Source organism: Mytilus edulis, chromosome 7 (genome assembly GCF_963676685.1).
Source record: "Mytilus edulis chromosome 7, xbMytEdul2.2, whole genome shotgun sequence".
In the NCBI taxonomy this organism is placed as follows: Eukaryota; Metazoa; Mollusca; class Bivalvia; order Mytilida; family Mytilidae; genus Mytilus; species Mytilus edulis.
This window is the reverse complement of record NC_092350.1, coordinates 40,954,523-40,972,669: the sequence shown is the minus strand read 5'-3', so window position 1 is coordinate 40,972,669 and position 18,147 is coordinate 40,954,523. Positions and strand designations below refer to the sequence as shown.

General features: G+C 32.8%; 2 protein-coding genes across 3 annotated transcripts in view; one reads left to right on the top strand and one right to left on the bottom strand.

Moving 5' to 3' along the window:
* Positions 1 to 7,177: 7,177 nt before the first annotated feature.
* On the top strand, positions 7,178 to 9,468 carry LOC139482877 (uncharacterized). Its single transcript, XM_071266908.1, has 3 exons — positions 7,178 to 7,727; positions 8,388 to 8,564; positions 8,931 to 9,468. Exons 1-3 carry the CDS (start codon positions 7,278 to 7,280, stop codon positions 9,441 to 9,443), a joined length of 1,140 nt encoding a protein of 379 aa, XP_071123009.1. The 5' UTR covers positions 7,178 to 7,277; the 3' UTR covers positions 9,444 to 9,468.
* Positions 9,469 to 11,394: 1,926 nt separating this feature from the next.
* Positions 11,395 to 18,147, bottom strand: part of LOC139481463 (uncharacterized) — a 35,238-nt gene continuing 28,485 nt past the window's right edge. The window contains exons 1-4 of one of the 2 annotated variants that reach the window (XM_071264822.1): positions 15,552 to 16,089; positions 14,695 to 14,786; positions 13,964 to 14,112; positions 11,395 to 12,932 (exon numbers count right to left, since the gene is read on the bottom strand). In XM_071264822.1, the coding sequence (XP_071120923.1) occupies positions 12,339 to 12,932; positions 13,964 to 14,112; positions 14,695 to 14,786; positions 15,552 to 15,574 (858 nt within the window). In that variant the 5' untranslated portion in view covers positions 15,575 to 16,089 and the 3' untranslated portion in view covers positions 11,395 to 12,338. Of the gene's footprint in view, positions 12,933 to 13,963; positions 14,113 to 14,694; positions 14,787 to 15,551; positions 16,090 to 18,147 lie in introns of those variants that run through there. The other variant, XM_071264823.1, reaches the window with a different exon arrangement.

Below are 18,147 nucleotides of genomic sequence, written 5' to 3'. Positions count from 1 at the left end.
GTTTTTTTTCTAATCATACCTGGTTATCTACACGAGAAATAATCTTATTAAAAAAGTTTAATTGATTTTCAATCATAATGTCAAAAATATGAAATCGATTGCATCAATAATTGCATTTGTTATTTTGGTTTGTTAATTAAATTGCTTTTGTTCCTGTATTATCTTTAATTTATCAAAAACTAGAATGGACTCACGTGGTTAAACTTCCAAGTCAAATTCTAAATTGAAATATTAATATTTTATTGTTTTGATTTTCGGTCTGAAAATGTTTGTCATTCCATTGATAGTCATACCTCATATCAATATGACAAACATCGGGTATGATGTTTAAAGATAGTCAAGTTTTTAACGCATGGAAATTAATTTTTGCGAACGTTTTTTTTTTTTATTTGCTCCATAAAAGAAACATCAACTTCTGTCATTATATTTCCTATCTTTCCAAAACACTCAAATTTATTCTTACAATGTCCTCTACCATGACAGTTGTTAGCAAATAGTTCGTTTTAAGTATCTTTGCCTGTGTTTTGTCTGTGCACTTCAGTGTTTTTAATCTTCTATCGTTTTCATCTGATGGGTATTAGATGTGTTTCCCTCGGTTTAAGTTTGTGACCCGGATTGATTTTCACTTATGTAACCATTAGTTACATTTGGTAGTCTGAAACTTGATTTTTCTCATTATAAATGATGAAAAGGTATTCGAAGGGCTTGACAATCGCAGCAATACATTGAGTTCAACGACATATTTTTATGCAGAGGGTTTGTACATGATCCCTCGATTTAGTTAACTTGAATTTAAGATTCTGAGTCATTCAGTTGGCTTATATGTATCTTAATTAATAACCTGTGTTCAGAATAAAATTTTGAATTCTGTTTTATTTGATTATTGAAAATGTTCTTAGAATCATTATACAAAAAGAAGACATTTAAATCATTTATGTATTTTGTAATTAAAATCCGGGGTCTGGGGGTAATATGGTTACACTATGCGATTCTTTTTGTTTCTCCTGTTTTCATTTTGCTTTTTTGGCGGGTAGTTTTAAAAATATGTTTTTGAATTCGATTACAACAGTATTAATTAAAGATTTAAATAATTCAAGAAATACTGTGTGGAATAAAATCAGCCGCGTGTTGAATGGGTTTTGCTCATAATTGAAGGCTGTATGGTCATATTTCGTTGCATACACCTACGTTGTTAGGCAATCAATCCACATGTATATTCTGATCAAAGATTTAAATAATTCAAGAAATACTACGTGGAAAAATATCGGTCCATGGAAAAACAGTAATCCAGGTCTGGCAAGACCATACAAATATTTGCTTTTGATTCTTTAGAGTGGGATTTCATGTTTTTAGCTTTCTACGGGCAATAACTAGTATGTTAAGTTTATTAAGGAATCATACTTTTAAAAAATCCCATACATTCATGTTATTCAAAGCAAAACTCACGTCATTATACGATTTCTACAGGAAAGAGTTAAAATCAGTCATAGTGATACTATGAGTCCCTGCTATTTATTTAAGTGCTATGTTTCAGTGTGTGAATAGTTAATACACAATAAAGTTTTCTATAGTTTTATAATTAATAAATTGCGATTGTTTTTTATTAAAGGGGCATCACTATAAACAGACACATCACGCCCTACTGGATGGTTTTTTCCGTCCGTAAGTAAGTATACTCATCATAGATACCAGGCTTTATATTATGTCCGTCAGTCTGTGTTGTTGTCGTTCCTCCCCTTTGTCACGTTACAGTTTATATAAAAATCATGGCTAAAGGTTAATGCTTAAGTGGTCAAAGTAAGCGCACGCGATGTTGATTTTTTACAGTTTGAGACAACAATGCGAAGTTGAGGCTCTATAAAATTTCTGTTTGTGTAATTTTTTATATTTTGTTTTAACCGAACGTCAGACTTTTTTTTTCTAATTTTAGATATGTAGTATAAAAATATACTGACTTTATTTTTTAAACAAAAAACTCGTAAGAAATGCCAGTTCGTGAAAACACTGCATAAGAACTATTTTTTTTCAAGAAATTAAATTCAATATTATCATTGAAAAAAACCGACAGTGTGTGGCCTCATACTTAGATACTAGCTAACAGGCAAACAATTGAAGATTTTCATAATTTTGTAAGTAACATTTTCTTTTTAAGTTATTTCACTCATCATTCTCGTTCGAATTTAATCCATGTTTATCCTAAAACCATTAGTATAAAAATGTAATAGCTCTTCTAAAACGCTGCATGTGGATGTCTGATGTCGGATGAATTTGTAAATGTTTTCCATTATAGTTAAATTTATAGAGAAAAGCTTTAGCTATAGTGAATACCAAGTTACCAAGCTATTTTTTCTATTCCGTAGACTTTTGGACCAAAAACAAGATTAGCATACATTCAAAGAAAACTTGATTTACAAATATATATAGGTATTATGTCTACTTTTGTTTTATCCTAAATGTTGTAAGCGATGGAAACAAACCGGCATGACCATGGGAAGAAAGGGTGCTTTGGTCGTCTTTGTAGTTGCTATTGTTGATAGTGTGATATTTGCAGAATTCTGGCTGCTTTTGCTAGAAGGTAAATAAAGAGAAAGTATTCTCAAAATTCACATTGTGATTATCATACAATAATCCATTGCGGTTATATCAATCTTTTTAAGGCAAATTCTGTCTTCTGTATTTCACACCAAAAGTCATGATGCATCGCCTCCTCGACTTTTGTGGAAATTTAAAATTATAATGTATACAATATTTGCCCATGGAAGTTATTTATTGAACGTTTTTCTTGTCAGAACAGAACCACACATCCTAGCCATAGCCAGTTACTTGTGTTTAGGAGCACATGTTTAGATGTTTATATTCTTGGTCATACCTGAATCAGATGTGGCTAAAATCCAATACGTTGTTACATACACGTGCGAATCGTACAAGTTGAGATATATTAACACCATAAGATGGTGACAAGGGAACGTCACAATCTAAAAATGGATAATTAACGGTAAGAAATGTAAAATCATCTCTTTTATCATAAATATTTGTATTAAGCTTCCCGTTAATGATATAGATATCAGGATCGAGGAAAGGACAGTGGTCATTGTTAGTATAAGCTTTATTTAAAGTAAGTTCAATAGGATAAATTTCTTTAGTATACATACTGAAATCGTCATTATTGAGAGCCAATATATCAGTATTGTTAAATTTTTGTATCAAATGTTGTTCCGATGAATCTTTGCTAATCTTAGTCATAAATTGTTACTCATAATAATACAAAAACAGGTCCGCAATAAGTGGTGCACAGTTAGTCCCCATTGGAATTCCAATAACTTGACGATATACGGAATCTCCAAAGCGAACAAAGATGTTATCAAGTAAAAATTCAAGCGTATATATAGTATCAAAGCATGCCCAATTGACATAGTTCTTTTGTTTATTGCTACTTAAAAATGACCTAAAAGAGTTTGAACATATGTACTCGCATTCTGACTTTTTAAATGCACAGTCAATTAGAGATGAGATTTTTTTCTGAGTGGTATACAGTGTAGAAAAATCAAAACTTTCAACAGATTCAATATCACCAATATAATTATGCATGTAATTTATCAAGTACTTCCAACGAGTTTTTGACACTCCAAAAGTAATTAATTCCAATATTTTCAAAGGCCTTACTTGAACAATTTATTATCAGGTTTTTTATTGTACCAAGTGTACTAGTTAGTAGAAAATACAATTTAGTAGTGGAACAATGGCTTGAAGATGAAATAAATCTATATTTGTAAGGTTTTTTGTGTAGATTCGGAAGCCAGTACATAGTTGGGACTTCCATTGTATTTGGTTCTGCTTGTAAAGAAGTAGCTAACAGTTTGTGTTTGTTACAGATGTAGTTTTCTGAAAATGAAGTCAGTTGGAATGTTGGTGAATTGGTGATTTCCTTTTGCAGAACATCAATATAAAATTTACGTCAAACAATAATGATATTATTAGCAGCTTTATCAGCCGGAACGAAAACAAATTCCTTGGCTAGTTCTTTTAGTTTATGTTTGATAGGCGACATAGGGTTTTTAAGGTTGTTGTTAAGAGTAAAATGTTCTTTAAAATGTTGTATTCGAATATCAACTATCTTCATTACTGAATTAAAAAAAAGAGTCCAAAGATTTTTGTCAGCTTTTTACCGTTTTACCCTATAGCAAGGTACGGAGTGAGTCGTGGATGATATTACGACACTCATTCCAATTAATAATTGACGGTGGACGATATTTAGGTCCTTTACTGAGGAATGATTTTAACTCTCGGTCGCGAACGATGTTAAGGTCTCCTGTTATGACATGGGAAATGGGGTCATACGTGTATTCGGAATTACTGCAATTACATGACATAGGTGTATTTTCAATGATATTTACATCTTTACACAATTGGCTATAATTAAACACATATTTCCGGGTATATTTTTTGTAAATATAACTAATAAGAGGGAGTTCAGTTTTATCAAAATATACAGGAATTTGGATTTTAACAGAATGGTCGTTAAAAATACCGACAATATTTACAAAATCAAAACCTTTAGTGACATACTTTATTTTAATAAAATGTTTTTATGATCTTCAGGACGATCAATTTTGGGAAACAGTTTAGGATAACAAAATGCCATTATAATTTGAACGAGTTCATACTTAGGACTGTAATATGAAATTGTGTTGCAATCCTCTGAAATTTTATTTAATTTATTTATAGGTAAAGAACAGAACTTGGTTAACAGATAACGTCTGCCGTTGTGTTTTGAAATAGAAATTAGGTTCGAAATATTTGTAAGGTCGGTCCGAAATTTTTTTGATTGCGACCTTTTTCTACGTCCATGAGAACGATTTTTACGAACAGTTTTAGAAGCTATATCCAAAATGTTAACAGAATCGGTTCTTGATATATTACCAATTATCATGATATTATCATTAAGACCAAGAGGGTAGACTGTCTGTAATTTTTTAGTCCAATTTAATTCAATTATTTTCCGTGATCGTACACACTTTGAATGAGATTCACCAGGCTGCTTATTTACTACTTCTAAAGGTTGAACTGTTAAATATTACCTAAGATGATTGTGCTTCTTCAGATGTTGATAAATGATACATTTGAATTTATTGGGTCTTTTAAAACGATACAGGTGTTCTTGCGTGCGTTTGAATAAACATCGTCCAGTTTCACCTACGTACTAAATACCGCATCCCAGTTTGTTTCATGCGAGTAAATAGATAATACTGTTTGTTTTACAAGTAATATCAGTTATAAAATTCAAAGAAAATGTGCGACCATTAAACGTGGACCTTACCGTATTGTTGATGGAAAGACGGGGACATGTAAGTAATTTTTTGGCATGACACTTATCGATACAAGGGTAACCACGATTTTTATTGTTAAAAATGTTAGCGATGGTAGTATTCTTAGATAAGCGATTTTGATAATTGAGACCCTTTGAACGAATTTAGAATTTAATATTTTTCCATTTCTAAGCTTCATATTTGTTTTTTTGGAATGAGGATTTTATTAAAAAGGAGCAAAGACTGGCGTCCAAAATATGAACCAGCACACAGTAAATTGAATAATGTAAAAATGAGAAAACTTTTCGGCTAAACACGTCAAAAGCTTTTTGTCATAAATTACCCGACAAATTTAACAATAGATAGGGTATATCAAGAAAGCGACTGACGTCTGACTAAATAGATGAAAGGGGCTTATTAGTATTAAAATACTACTTTTTGATAAATATTCCTAAAATAATGAACATAAAGAAGTTCTCGCTCGGACACACACTTCATAATCTAGTATAATAAAACGTCCGGTAGCATGGCGATTGCATGAAGTGGTGTTTTTCTACTCTCCGCCTTTTTTATTGAAAAACCAGTTAGTAAATGTATGTGAGTTATGTGAAGGTCGTAAACTAAAAACAATAGATGATCCCCAAACTCTAGCAAGTTTTAAATGACATAAACCTGATACAAAAGTCTTTAATTGTTACAAACATTATCTTGGAAATATTATTCGAGTGGACCGAACTTCGTTATTCGTGTAAACAGAGGTCAGTGGTCGGAGTCAGAATCGATAATCGTTATTTAAAGTACATTTTGACGGAAATATACGGAGACAACTGATAACCATGGACCCCAGGGAACAAGAAAGGTATGAGACATTAAAAAAAATGTACGAATCTAAATCTGTGTCCGAATGCTTTGCAAGTTTGCACCTCAAATTAGAGGGGGATGTTGAATTTCTGAAAACAGAGGTCAAGGTACTAAGGGACAATGTAGAAAACCTTGAATCTCATGCTAAACTCATGGATGACAGTATTAAAGACATACATAACACACTCCTTCCTGATATTGAGGAAAAAATATCAACAGAAGAAAAAGAAAGACTAAAGCTAGGGTATTGGGGCAGAAAATGGAACCTGGTGGTAAGTGGTGTGAGAGGAACCCCCTTGGCCGAGATGCCTAAAGCTACTGATTTGTATGTCCGACACTTCTTTGAAAAAACTTTAGAAATACCCAAGGAGCGCATCGAAAAAATGCTGTTCCAGGCCGTGCATAGGCTACCAGGAAAAGAGGGAGACAAAGAGAAGAGAAAGATTATTGTGCGTTTTAATAGTCTGATAGATCGAGACGACGTTCTGGCCGCTGGGATGAAGCTACAACGTGGAAGTGGGTATAGTGTTGTGCCCGATGTGCCGCCGTCTGTTGCAAAACTTCGATTTAATCTTTTAAATGAAAGACGTGCACTGTCTTCATCTGAACAGAGGAAAGTCCATCTTGTATACATTAAAGAGTATCCGTTTGTCATGCTGAAAAAGAAGAGATCATCATAGACCTTTCAGCAGACCTTCTCATGTAAAATAAATAACTTTTAACTGATTTAAACGAAAAAATATTTAAACAAATCGCATTTGAATACTCACAGTAACATTCTGTTTATTATTATTGTATTTTATTACTACGTTCCTGTTTTTGGGGTGTTTTTTTTTTACATTGTGTATTCTAAAACTCTCTCTAATTGTTAGGTTTTTTTTTCTATGTTGATAAATTGTATGTCCCGGCTCATCCGCACATGGCTAATTTGCATATTAGATTGCTCAGGTGGGCATGCGCAACCTGTACCGGATGTTTTGGCTCACGATACAGACAAAAACACGGGGCGAGTTTATTTATCTACTCTATACTTACTCTGGTTATGTTAATGCCTGTGCGCGCGCAGTCTTTTACGTGAACGGAAAACTCGATACTAGAGTAACTCTCAACATGGAGGACGAAGTTGACAACAACATGCAATGTTTCATGTTCATACAGAATATGACGGGCCTAGAAAATCTAGCAATGGCTAGACACACGCAACTGAATAATTTAGCTATAACAATAGCAGCATTGCTCCGTAGACCCCATGTTCCACGGATTACATGCTACGCAGAAACAGTTATTCCAACATTTGCTCCTGTTGATTTTCAATCTCATTTTAGGATCAGCGCAGAAACATTCGAACAAATATTAGATGTTTTAAAAAACGATCTCGTACCAGATATTGAGAGAGGGAAGGAGCCCATTGCACCAGACAAAAAACTTCTTATATTTTTATGTTATATGGCAAATATGGAGTCACATCGTGAAATTGGACACTATTTTGGTGTATGCAAGGCTTCAGTTTTTAACGTAATCAAGACAGTTGTAAATGCTATATTAAATAATCTCTGTTACGTACGTTATCAGTCTAACTACAGACTAAGTATAGCTAGTCATAATAAGTAGATCTATATTATTGTCTAACCAAATTAAATGTACAGTGCTTATATAAATTTCTTTATCAAAAATACAATTTATATCGATGGCTCAGTAGAAAGCTTCAAACTTCAAGAAAAATGTTAAAAAAACACCATTTTACTTTGAGCATTATCATTTGCTTATTCTATTCTATCTCCCTGAGTTTTAGAGGATGCAACACACGGTTGTTCAGCTGCTAATCCCCGCCATCCGAAAACAGACTATAGATTAAAAGGGATATTTTTTTTTTTTGAAAATATAAAATACCACATACGTATTTCAAGGAGTTACCTATCAATCGGAAGCATCTGGACCAAATAGTTAGGAAAATAGAGAACCAAAAAAAAAGCTTTTATAAAAGAAGGACTCATAACCAAATATATCGAAATAGGAAGCCAATTCCAAGCACATAGGACATCTACCGTTTACAATCAATGACTTTTCTGGGACCGGTGGCAACATACCACTCCCTTTCACAAACAGATAAATGTGGTATTAGGGTTAAAGATTGTATAAGTTCAAAAATTAAATAGTTATGTATGCTACTAGTATTACATATGTATTATAAAATAAAATTCTATTTATCTCTCTCTTCAGTTGATCAAGTGGCCAAATCTCCAAGAACAGGATAGCATAAGTAGAGAATTTCAGCTGAAAAGTGGAATGGTGGGAATCATTGGTGCAATGGACGGCAGTCATATTCGCCTAGCATCATGTCCAAAGGGGGATTCAGACTACATCAATCGAAAAGGCTTTCCGTCCATGCAGTTGCAGGTAATATCATATATGTGCATCATGTTAGATTTTACCATTTACCTAGAATTTCGATTAGGTGATGTGCAAATTTGAATACCAATGAAAATTATTTAAGGTGACTGAAACATAATTTAACTTAACCCCATATTTTTTTCAAATCTTACTGCATGTATTAGTGTTTACAATGTGATGAAAAATTCAGAAGCTGTCATGAATTTGTCCGAACTGGGACTCAACTTTGTTTGGAGAAAAGTATTTTTTCTAGTATAACAATTTGCAATTCACACGGCGTTTTTAGGTTTTAATGTATTGTGATAAACGAATGTGGCACACATCAACTGAACGTATTACCTAGTCTTATTCAATTCTCATTCCTATTTTCAGGCTGTTGTGGATCATAATCTTATGTTCCGTGATGTATATGCAGGATGGCCAGGCTGTACACATGATGCCCGAGTTTTTAGAAACTCCTCATTATCAGACAGGGCAGAAAATGGGAGAATATTTGGTTGCAACAAATTCCTGATTGCTGACAGTGCATATCCATTTAAACCCTATTTAATACCTCCATTTAAAGATAATGGACACCTTTTAAACTTGCAAAAGAAGTTCAACAAGGTTATTTCATCTGCAAGACAAGTAGTTGAAAAGGCATTTGGCCTTTTAAAGGGTCGCTTCAGGCGTCTCCGAGAAGTTACGTCACATGAACCTTCAGCAATTGTTGGCATTATTGTATGTGGATGTATACTTCATAATTTGACAATAATTAACCACGAGGACATTGAACAATTTATTGATGACAATCAAGATGGTCACCCCAATGGATTTCAAAATATTTTCAGAAATGATAATGCTGGAGTTAGAGTAAGGGAAAATCTTATGAGAACACTGGCATAAGTTTTCTGTGAGACAATATGGGTTTAAAATGAGAACACTGGCATAAGTTTTCTGTGAGACAATATGGGTTTAAAATGAGAACACTGGCATAAGTTTTCTGTGAGACAATATGGGTTTAAAATGAGAACACTGGCATAAGTTTTCTGTGAGACAATATGGGTTTAAAATGAGAACACTGGCATAAGTTTTCTGTGAGACAATATGGGTTTAAAATGAGAACACTGGCATAAGTTTTCTGTGAGACAATATGGGTTTAAAATGAGAACACTGGCATAAGTTTTCTGTGAGACAATATGGGTTTAAAATGAGAACACTGGCATAAGTTTTCTGTGAGACAATATGGGTTTAAAATGAGAACACTGGCATAAGTTTTCTGTGAGACAATATGGGTTTAAAATGAGAACACTGGCATAAGTTTTCTGTGAGACAATATGGGTTTAAAATGTAGAGTTCATTCAGAATGGCATTAGAAAGTGTTTTTGATTCTGTACGATCATTTTTGAAAATTAATTTTCAAAAGAAGACAAGCGCTCAAGAACTGTCTCTATAAAATGTGACCTTGATGTTTGACAAACATAATAATAATAGTAGATATCCCTTTTGTGACTGAAGCTTTTTTCTGTGCATTTATAATGAAAATCCATCCAGGCAAACTTCTTTTTTTTTAAAGTTTATTCTGTAAAAACATCTTCAATTTTTATCTCATTTAGAAATGGTGACCTCTGTGGATAGAAATTTGGAGAGGGTATTTGTAGTACCTGTATTACCACCATATCTTCTTTTTAATAAACCAAATGACCTCTGACCTACAAGTCAATACATTTCTGTCCATCTGTGCAGGTTTCATAAAAATCAATTAAAGAAAACTTGAGTTATGGTGCAGAAAACATAGTAAAATGACAGATGGCCAGAGGATTCTAAAGTATCTTTTTTGCACAACAAAACTTATAAGCAAGTATTTGTTGTCAACTGAAGATGTTTTTATTTTTCCAAGTTTATACTAATATAAATAAGATGTGGTACGAGTGCCAATGAGACCACTATCCATCCAAGACACAATGTAGTTAAGTAAAGCAATTACAGTACGGCCTTCAACATGGAGCCTTGGCTTACACCAAGCAAGCTAAAAGGGCCCAAACATGACAAGTGTTAAACAATTCAAACGGGGAAAACCTACGGTCTAATTTATATACTAGTATTGAAAACCAGAAACAAACCAGAGGCTCCCTGGAGCCTGTATCGCTCACCTGTATTCCCATGAGGTATCATTGGATAACATCCTTAAAAAAAGAAACATTTACACTCCTATAGGTTTGGTTCAGAACCACCCAAGGACCATAGCTGCCAAGTTTGGTTCAAATCGTTTCAGCAATTAGATTTTTTTGTGATTTTCCCATAGGGTCCTATGTTAAACTAAGTTTGGCATTGGCGGCCATCTCGAATGACAAACTGGGTCATCGAACACAACTGAAAGAGGACCACCCAAGGACCATTGCTGCCAAGTTTGGTTCAAATTGGCCCAGTGGTTTCAGAGAAAAAGTCCTTTAAGTGAAATGTTGACGGACGACGGACGCCAAGTGATGAGAAAAGCTCACATGGCATTTTAGGCCAGTTGAGCTAAAAACATGTATGAAATACACCAACAAACGACAACCACTGACATAAGGCTCCTTTCTTAGGGCAGGTGCATATAATATGCAGCAGGTTTTGAATGTTTTAACAGGCACCATCTTTCATCATAACCTGAGACAGTAGTGTAACATTACAACATAAAAAAGACTCACTATAAAAAATTAATTGAAAGAGGCGTAACCATTGGTGGCCTTAGGTCTTGTACATTTTGGTTGTGTTGTTGTCTCTTAGACATTTCATACTGATCATTTATGCAACTTACATGGATTATATATTTATATATATATATATCTTATAATTTTCAAGAATAACACAGTAATCATGGAAATGTTTAATCAACAAAATGGAAAAAAAAACACATTTTAACAGTACATAAACATATCTAAAACAAAAGTAAAAATTATAACAAAACTTAAATATCCTGATTTTATCAACAATTTCTGCACAACCTCATCTCACCTGCAAATCAAAAATTAACCCAGCCCATATATATCTGTGAGGATCTGAATTTGGTTAAACAAATTTATCAAAGTTTACAAAACTTAAGCATAGTTAACATTAAAATAATCGCAAAAAAAAAGTCCAGATATCTGAAAAGTACCAAATAAACATATTAAAAGAAATATCCAGAGACAATCTTTCTGGTAATAATATTGTGTGCCAATTTTAAAAAGATGCCAGCATTACTTTGACAATTTTATGGCAGTTTATAAAACTTTAATTTAAGGGTTAACAAAGAATTTTGTAGCAAAAAAGCACTTTGTCCAGTTATCTGCTAAATTTCAGAAAATTGTGATTTTATTTTTTTTAAATTTGAATTTGGACACCATTTTTAATATAGGAAAAGTTTTGTGAATATCCAACAATGTTTAACGAAAACACTTTTTGAAAGTATAAAACTTTAACATCACAGTAGATTTTTTGATAATCTATCGTCGTTATGTCGCCTTCATGATTTTTCGTTACAGGCGAGACAAAGAGCAAAACATAAAATATTAAAACTAAATAAATTCTATCCGACACATACCCTGATTTTTTATCAAGAATAATACCAAAAAAAAACAGGAAAAACATTTCAAAAAGCAAATATATAATTTTCGATTTAATCCATAAAGCTATATTTTTAACCAAAAATAATCTCACTAAAACATATATAGCTTAGCTATGATAGAAGAAACAATTTAAAATCACAGCTCCTTTGCTTTCGACAGGAAAAATAAAATGAGAACCCTCAATGTCAGAATAATTCAATTTATTTCTGTCCTAATCAGTCTCATCATTTTTACCTTTACCAGAAATTGACTTTTCATAGAGATCCAGAAATCTATCAAGTTTTTGAAGCTGTTTCTCATTATGATTCTTTATTTCAATTAATGAATCCTGTGCATTATCATTAATTTTTTCAATAATGTCATACAGATCACCCCGTTTTCTTTTTTTGGCAGACTTTCCAACAGAATTTTTTCCAGAACAGGATGGTTTAGCAATATTGTTTTCTCCCTCGTTAGGTTTAGCATGTAATTGAGCTGATGCTCCTTGAAGACCTGAATCATAAGATGCTTGCAGTTTTGTGGAAGCTTTGTTCCCATACAATTCATTAAACTTGTCATAGTGCTTCCAACTAACAGCATTGTTTCCAGTTTTATTGTTTGCGTCAATAACCTCCTTGTAACGTTTTTTCATATTTTTCCATTTGTTTATTATTTGAGCAACAGAAATTTTTACCCCTTGTTTTTCCATTTTCTTTTGAATTTCATTCCATAGTGTTTCATGAGCCTTGGCACCAACAAATTTCGACTCTATATCACTTCTCAAAGTAATCAACAGAACTTCTTCCGACTGTGTCCAGTTGTGAACCTGAAATATCAAAATAATTGTGTCAATCTATCTTCTGCGGTAGAAGTTTCTTCTTCTATGTCTCCTTCTTTTTGTCATAATTTTGACTTTTTTACAGGCAAGTTTTTTTGATACAACTTCTAAGAATTCTATTTGAGAAACAAATGTTGTGCTAGATATTTGAATGCCATTGACATTTAATTCCCCCCATTGACGAAGAAATAGGAGATATGTCCTCTGATGGAAAACATTTAGTGGATTCCTCGCTATCCCTTGAGTATGAGTACCCCTTTTGGACAAAAGGTTCTATTTCATTGCTATCTAATGATAACACTGAAATGTCAGTCTCTGAAGATGGTGAAATATTTCGATAAAATTTTTGCAGAAAAACATCACAATTTTTGTCCATCATTACTTTGTCTTCATAATTGGCCAACAAATTTGGGTCATGTAACTTTTTCTCCTAAAAATTAAAAAAAGGTACAAATGAATAAAGAATGTGACCATGGGACACAGATGATGCCCCTGCTTGCATATAATATAAGGGGCATAACTCATGGACAGTAAAACTGATGCCACCCAAATTTCAAATTGTACTGTGTTTTGTGGTAATAAGCATTGTGTAAAAGTTTCATAACATTTGGTTGAGGCAAACTAAAGTTGGAGAAAGGAAACAAATTATGGGAGGTACATTCAAACAGACGGACGGGCGTACATACTGACATAATAAACTTGATGCACCCTTCCTTTAGCTGCGGGGCATACAAAAATAGTGTTAATTGGAAACTTTAAAATAAAAAAAATTATCTGTACCAAAATTAAAAGTTGTTTGCCTCTTATTTATTGTGTACAACATTGTTTTGTACAATATGACTGATGAAATAACCTAAGGGGGATGGAAAAGACAATATTGTCAGTACTATTTATCTTAATTTTTTACTAATATCAAAATTGACTATCATACTGTTTCATTAAGTTTCCAATGCTGATGAATAAAATTAAACCTATTTGTAGAAAACACACTCTTTTGCGAGTATTTATTATTTATTTACCTTTCCAATACTACTACTATTACAACTTGCACCACTTGCAGCACTACATTCATTCTCATCTGATATTTTCGCCTCTGGTATTTTCTCATCTGGTATGTTGTTTTTCCCTTCAAAAACCGCCTTTAATACCTGCTGCCTTACAGTAGCATCTAAAAATATTATAAGAACCTGAGGGCAGCACTTTTGCTTTGGTTTTGCACATTTCTGCATGTTATAATCCTGCTGGCCATGTAATTTCTGGAGATCTTAACATTGTTAATAATTACAATTTCAGACAACTTTTGTCTTAGGAGTTTTATTGTTATTGTCTTCTGTAATCAGTTCTATGGTGTCTTACCCTTTTGGCCACACAACATTTGATTTAGGAAAAAAAGGGAGGGGTAAAAAAATAGATGTTCTGTCTGTGTTTACCCTTATTGCATTTGGTCTCAATTGACCTCTTGGAAGTCAAATGGTTCTTGTCTTGATCTAAGACATGTTAGCTCTATTTTTTTTTTAATTCTTATTACATTTTGAGTGTCCATTTAATTTGGAAAAAGGTTGGTCTATGTTAAAAAAAAATTATTTGAAAAAAAAATCCAAAATTTAGTGAATAAATTGTGTGAACAAGTAGTTGACAAAAAAATATGAAGTCAGTTTTCCTGCATGCATACATAATAATGTTAAATTTGAAGGGAAAAAATATGTATTCAAGTGTGCTTAATATAGTGCTTAACATGCATTATACATACCACATTCAGGGTGTTTCAGCATCTGCACTAATTCTTTTGACATCCTGCAGCTTTCTATATCCCCTTCAGGATTAGTCAATTGTACCATAATCCTACAAGATAAAAAAAACGATAAAACTTTTTTTCTGGATTGTTTTAAGAAAGAACATCAGATTGTACCTTAGTACTTTCTTTTCTTGTACAATGTTTCGGGAATTCCGGAATTTAGCAAAACGTAAATCATGGGCAAGGGGTCTAGCGACAAAAAATGTCCCACAGCAGGTCAGGACAGAGCCTTTTGGCCATTATCGGAGAAGGGATAGAAGAAAAGGGGTAGCAGTTCCTAATTCAGTCATCCCTTTTGAACCCCATGTCTTAATACACTTACTACTAGTTCCCAACCTTCATACTTTTTGTTTGCCTCATCACCAATTTTATTTTATCTAAGAGTAAAACAGTGATTTCATAGCATTACATAATGTGTGTATTACAGTATGTAAAGTTCGAGCAGTGTGAATTCATAGGTGACAGGGGTCATAAAACCGTTACAGGAACACACTGTCTCATTTTTGATTTTAAAAAAATCACACTGATATGATAATAGATTTTATCCAAAACAGTATTTCTAATGCACTGGGGGGCAAAATAAAAAATGTGTGTTTATCATCTTGTGCAGTTATATAGTAATATAAACAAATATTTCAATAAATACTTTTTACATCCGATCAGAAGATAGTGGAAATACGTGATCAGGGATTGCATGATGAAGTTAAAAATAATAAATATTCCACTTCACACGTATTTGATTTTTATCGAGTAAAATCGATAATCTGCAAAGATATTAGCATACTATGCAGATTTTAACAACTGCATCTTACATGTTTTCTTCTTCGGACGCCATCTTGGAACTCGAGGAAGCGTGGTCCAGCGGTGGGTTGAAGAGAGTTAGTCGATGACGTCACTCGAGTGCGTACTCTATGCGTTTAATTTTCACTCGAGTTACTCCGGTACTTACCCTAGTAGATAAATAAACTCGCCCACGGAGAATAATAAAACCCTCTCTAAACTAAAGAAATACATAATATGTGCCTTTCAAGAGTACTTAGGTAAACATTATTCCAAATATACACCCTTATTGAACTCGTCTAGTAGGTGTTAATAGTTTTTATTAAGTTTTGAACGTGGTCAGACTTAATTAGTAGCGGTCCATCATATAAAACGCACATGGCTATAATTCCTCATACTGGCTACTTTTATGTCTTTTAAAGAACCCCACATATAAATAGAATGTCACTTAACAGTTGTTCAAAACTGTATCACCTTTAAAAAACAACAAACCAACCTGAGAGACATGGCATTCTCAAATAAAAGCAGAATTATCTGCTTTCAGCAAAAAGGGGGCACCCCGGACAACAATAACAAACAGTTTAACTTCTGATCCCCAAAATTAAAAACATTACAAAACTTGAAATGGGAAAAGAATTACAGAGATTTGCACCATAATTCTTTTTTTTTAGAGGTATAAAGAAAGGGGAAAACAGTTATTTTTGTTTTTGTTTTTTTTTTGTTTTTGTTATAAAAACTATATTTTGTTTTTATATATAAAGGGCTGGGGAAGAGAGACACCCACTGTATTTTAGTTAATTAATTTACTTAATTAGAATTGTATTACCATGAAACGGGAGACCTCAGGTTATTATGGGTTAAACGGTTCGAAAAAAACATTTTTATGTCACTTTCATTTCTCTCTACTTACTTGTACTTTATTTTTTTGTATTGCTCTGAATATGTTTATTGACTGTATAATCTTAGATCATTCATCCGTTACAATTGTAAGTGATATAAAATATGGGTAGTTTGAAAATTGGTTGCATAAATTGTAGAGGCCTGTCTTCTGATAAAATTAAAAGAAGAGATATATTTAGTAAATGTAGAGAAAATTATGATATGGTCTTCTTGGTAGATACTCACTGTAAAAAAGAACTTGAAAAGTATTGGCAGGCAGAATGGGGTTATAAAATAATATTTGGGTCGCATACCACGAGCAGTAGAGGCGTGGCTATCTTGTTTAGAAGCACTTTTTCTTTTGAAATTTTTGGACAGAAAATGGATCAAAACGGGAACTATGTAATTCTAGATATAAAAATTTTCAATCATAGAATGACAATAGCAGTGGTATATGGACCCAATGAGGACAAACCAGTTTTTTATGAAATACTCCAAAGAGATATTGAAAATTTTGGTAATACTTCAGTAAAAGTGGGGGGTGATTGGAATTTACCACAAAATTATGATATGGATACTTTAAACTATTTGCATAAAAATAATCCTAAAGCTCAAAAAAAGGTTAATGAAATGATGTCAGAAATAGATCTGGTTGATGTTTATAGGGAATTATACCCAGATAAAAAGAGGTTTTCCTGGAGAGGACCTAACAAGAAGCAGGCAAGACTGGACTACTTCCTTGTCTCATCTGATTTTCAACCACTGATAACCTCGTGTGATATTGGTGTTGCATATAGGTCTGATCACTCACCCATATCTCTGTCCATTCAATTTAATACAAATGAAAAAGGCAAAGGGACGTGGAAATTTAACAATGCTTTATTATACGACAAAGAATTTATTACTAATACTAAAACTTGTATTGCTGATTGTATTGAATACTATTAGTATTGATCAATATAAAATAGTTGATTCTGAAAATAGGGAAGAAATAGAATTTTCCATTTCCGACCAACTGTTTTGGGAAACTTTAAAACTGATGATACGAGGAAAAACAATTTCTTATTCATCTTTTAAAAAGAAAGAACGCAGAAGGGAAGAACAAGAACTAGAAAGTCAATTGAACAATTTGAACAATAATGAAAATATCAATGATAAAAGGGAAGAAATTACACGTATTGAACTTCAGTTAAGGTCGCTCAGAGAATCTAGAATAAAAGGGGCAATAATGAGAGCAAAAGCTAAATGGCAAATTGAAGGGGAGAGAAGTACAAAATATTTCTGTAATCTAGAGAAAAGAAATTATATTGACAAAGTAATACAAAAATTAACTTTAGATAATGGTGAATTTATCACTGATCAAGCAAAAATTCGTGCGGAACAAAAGTTATATTATGAGAATCTATATTCATCTAAGAAAACACTTATAAATAATACACACCGAGCTAATTTCTTTTCTCTTGAAAACCCATTTATCAAAATTCTCTCTGATGAACAAAATATTAATTTAGAGGGGGAACTAAACAGCTCAGAAATTCATAATGCATTAAAAAATATGAAAAATGGAAAATCTCCTGGTCTGGATGGTTTTACAACTGAGTTTTATAAAAAAATGTTGGCACGACATTAATCCTTTCCTACTGCGTTCTTTCAAAGAAGCATTTCAAGAAGGTAAATTATCAATTTCACAAACACAAGGTGTTATCACCTGTCTACCCAAAGATGGTAAACCAAAACATTTTCTAAAAA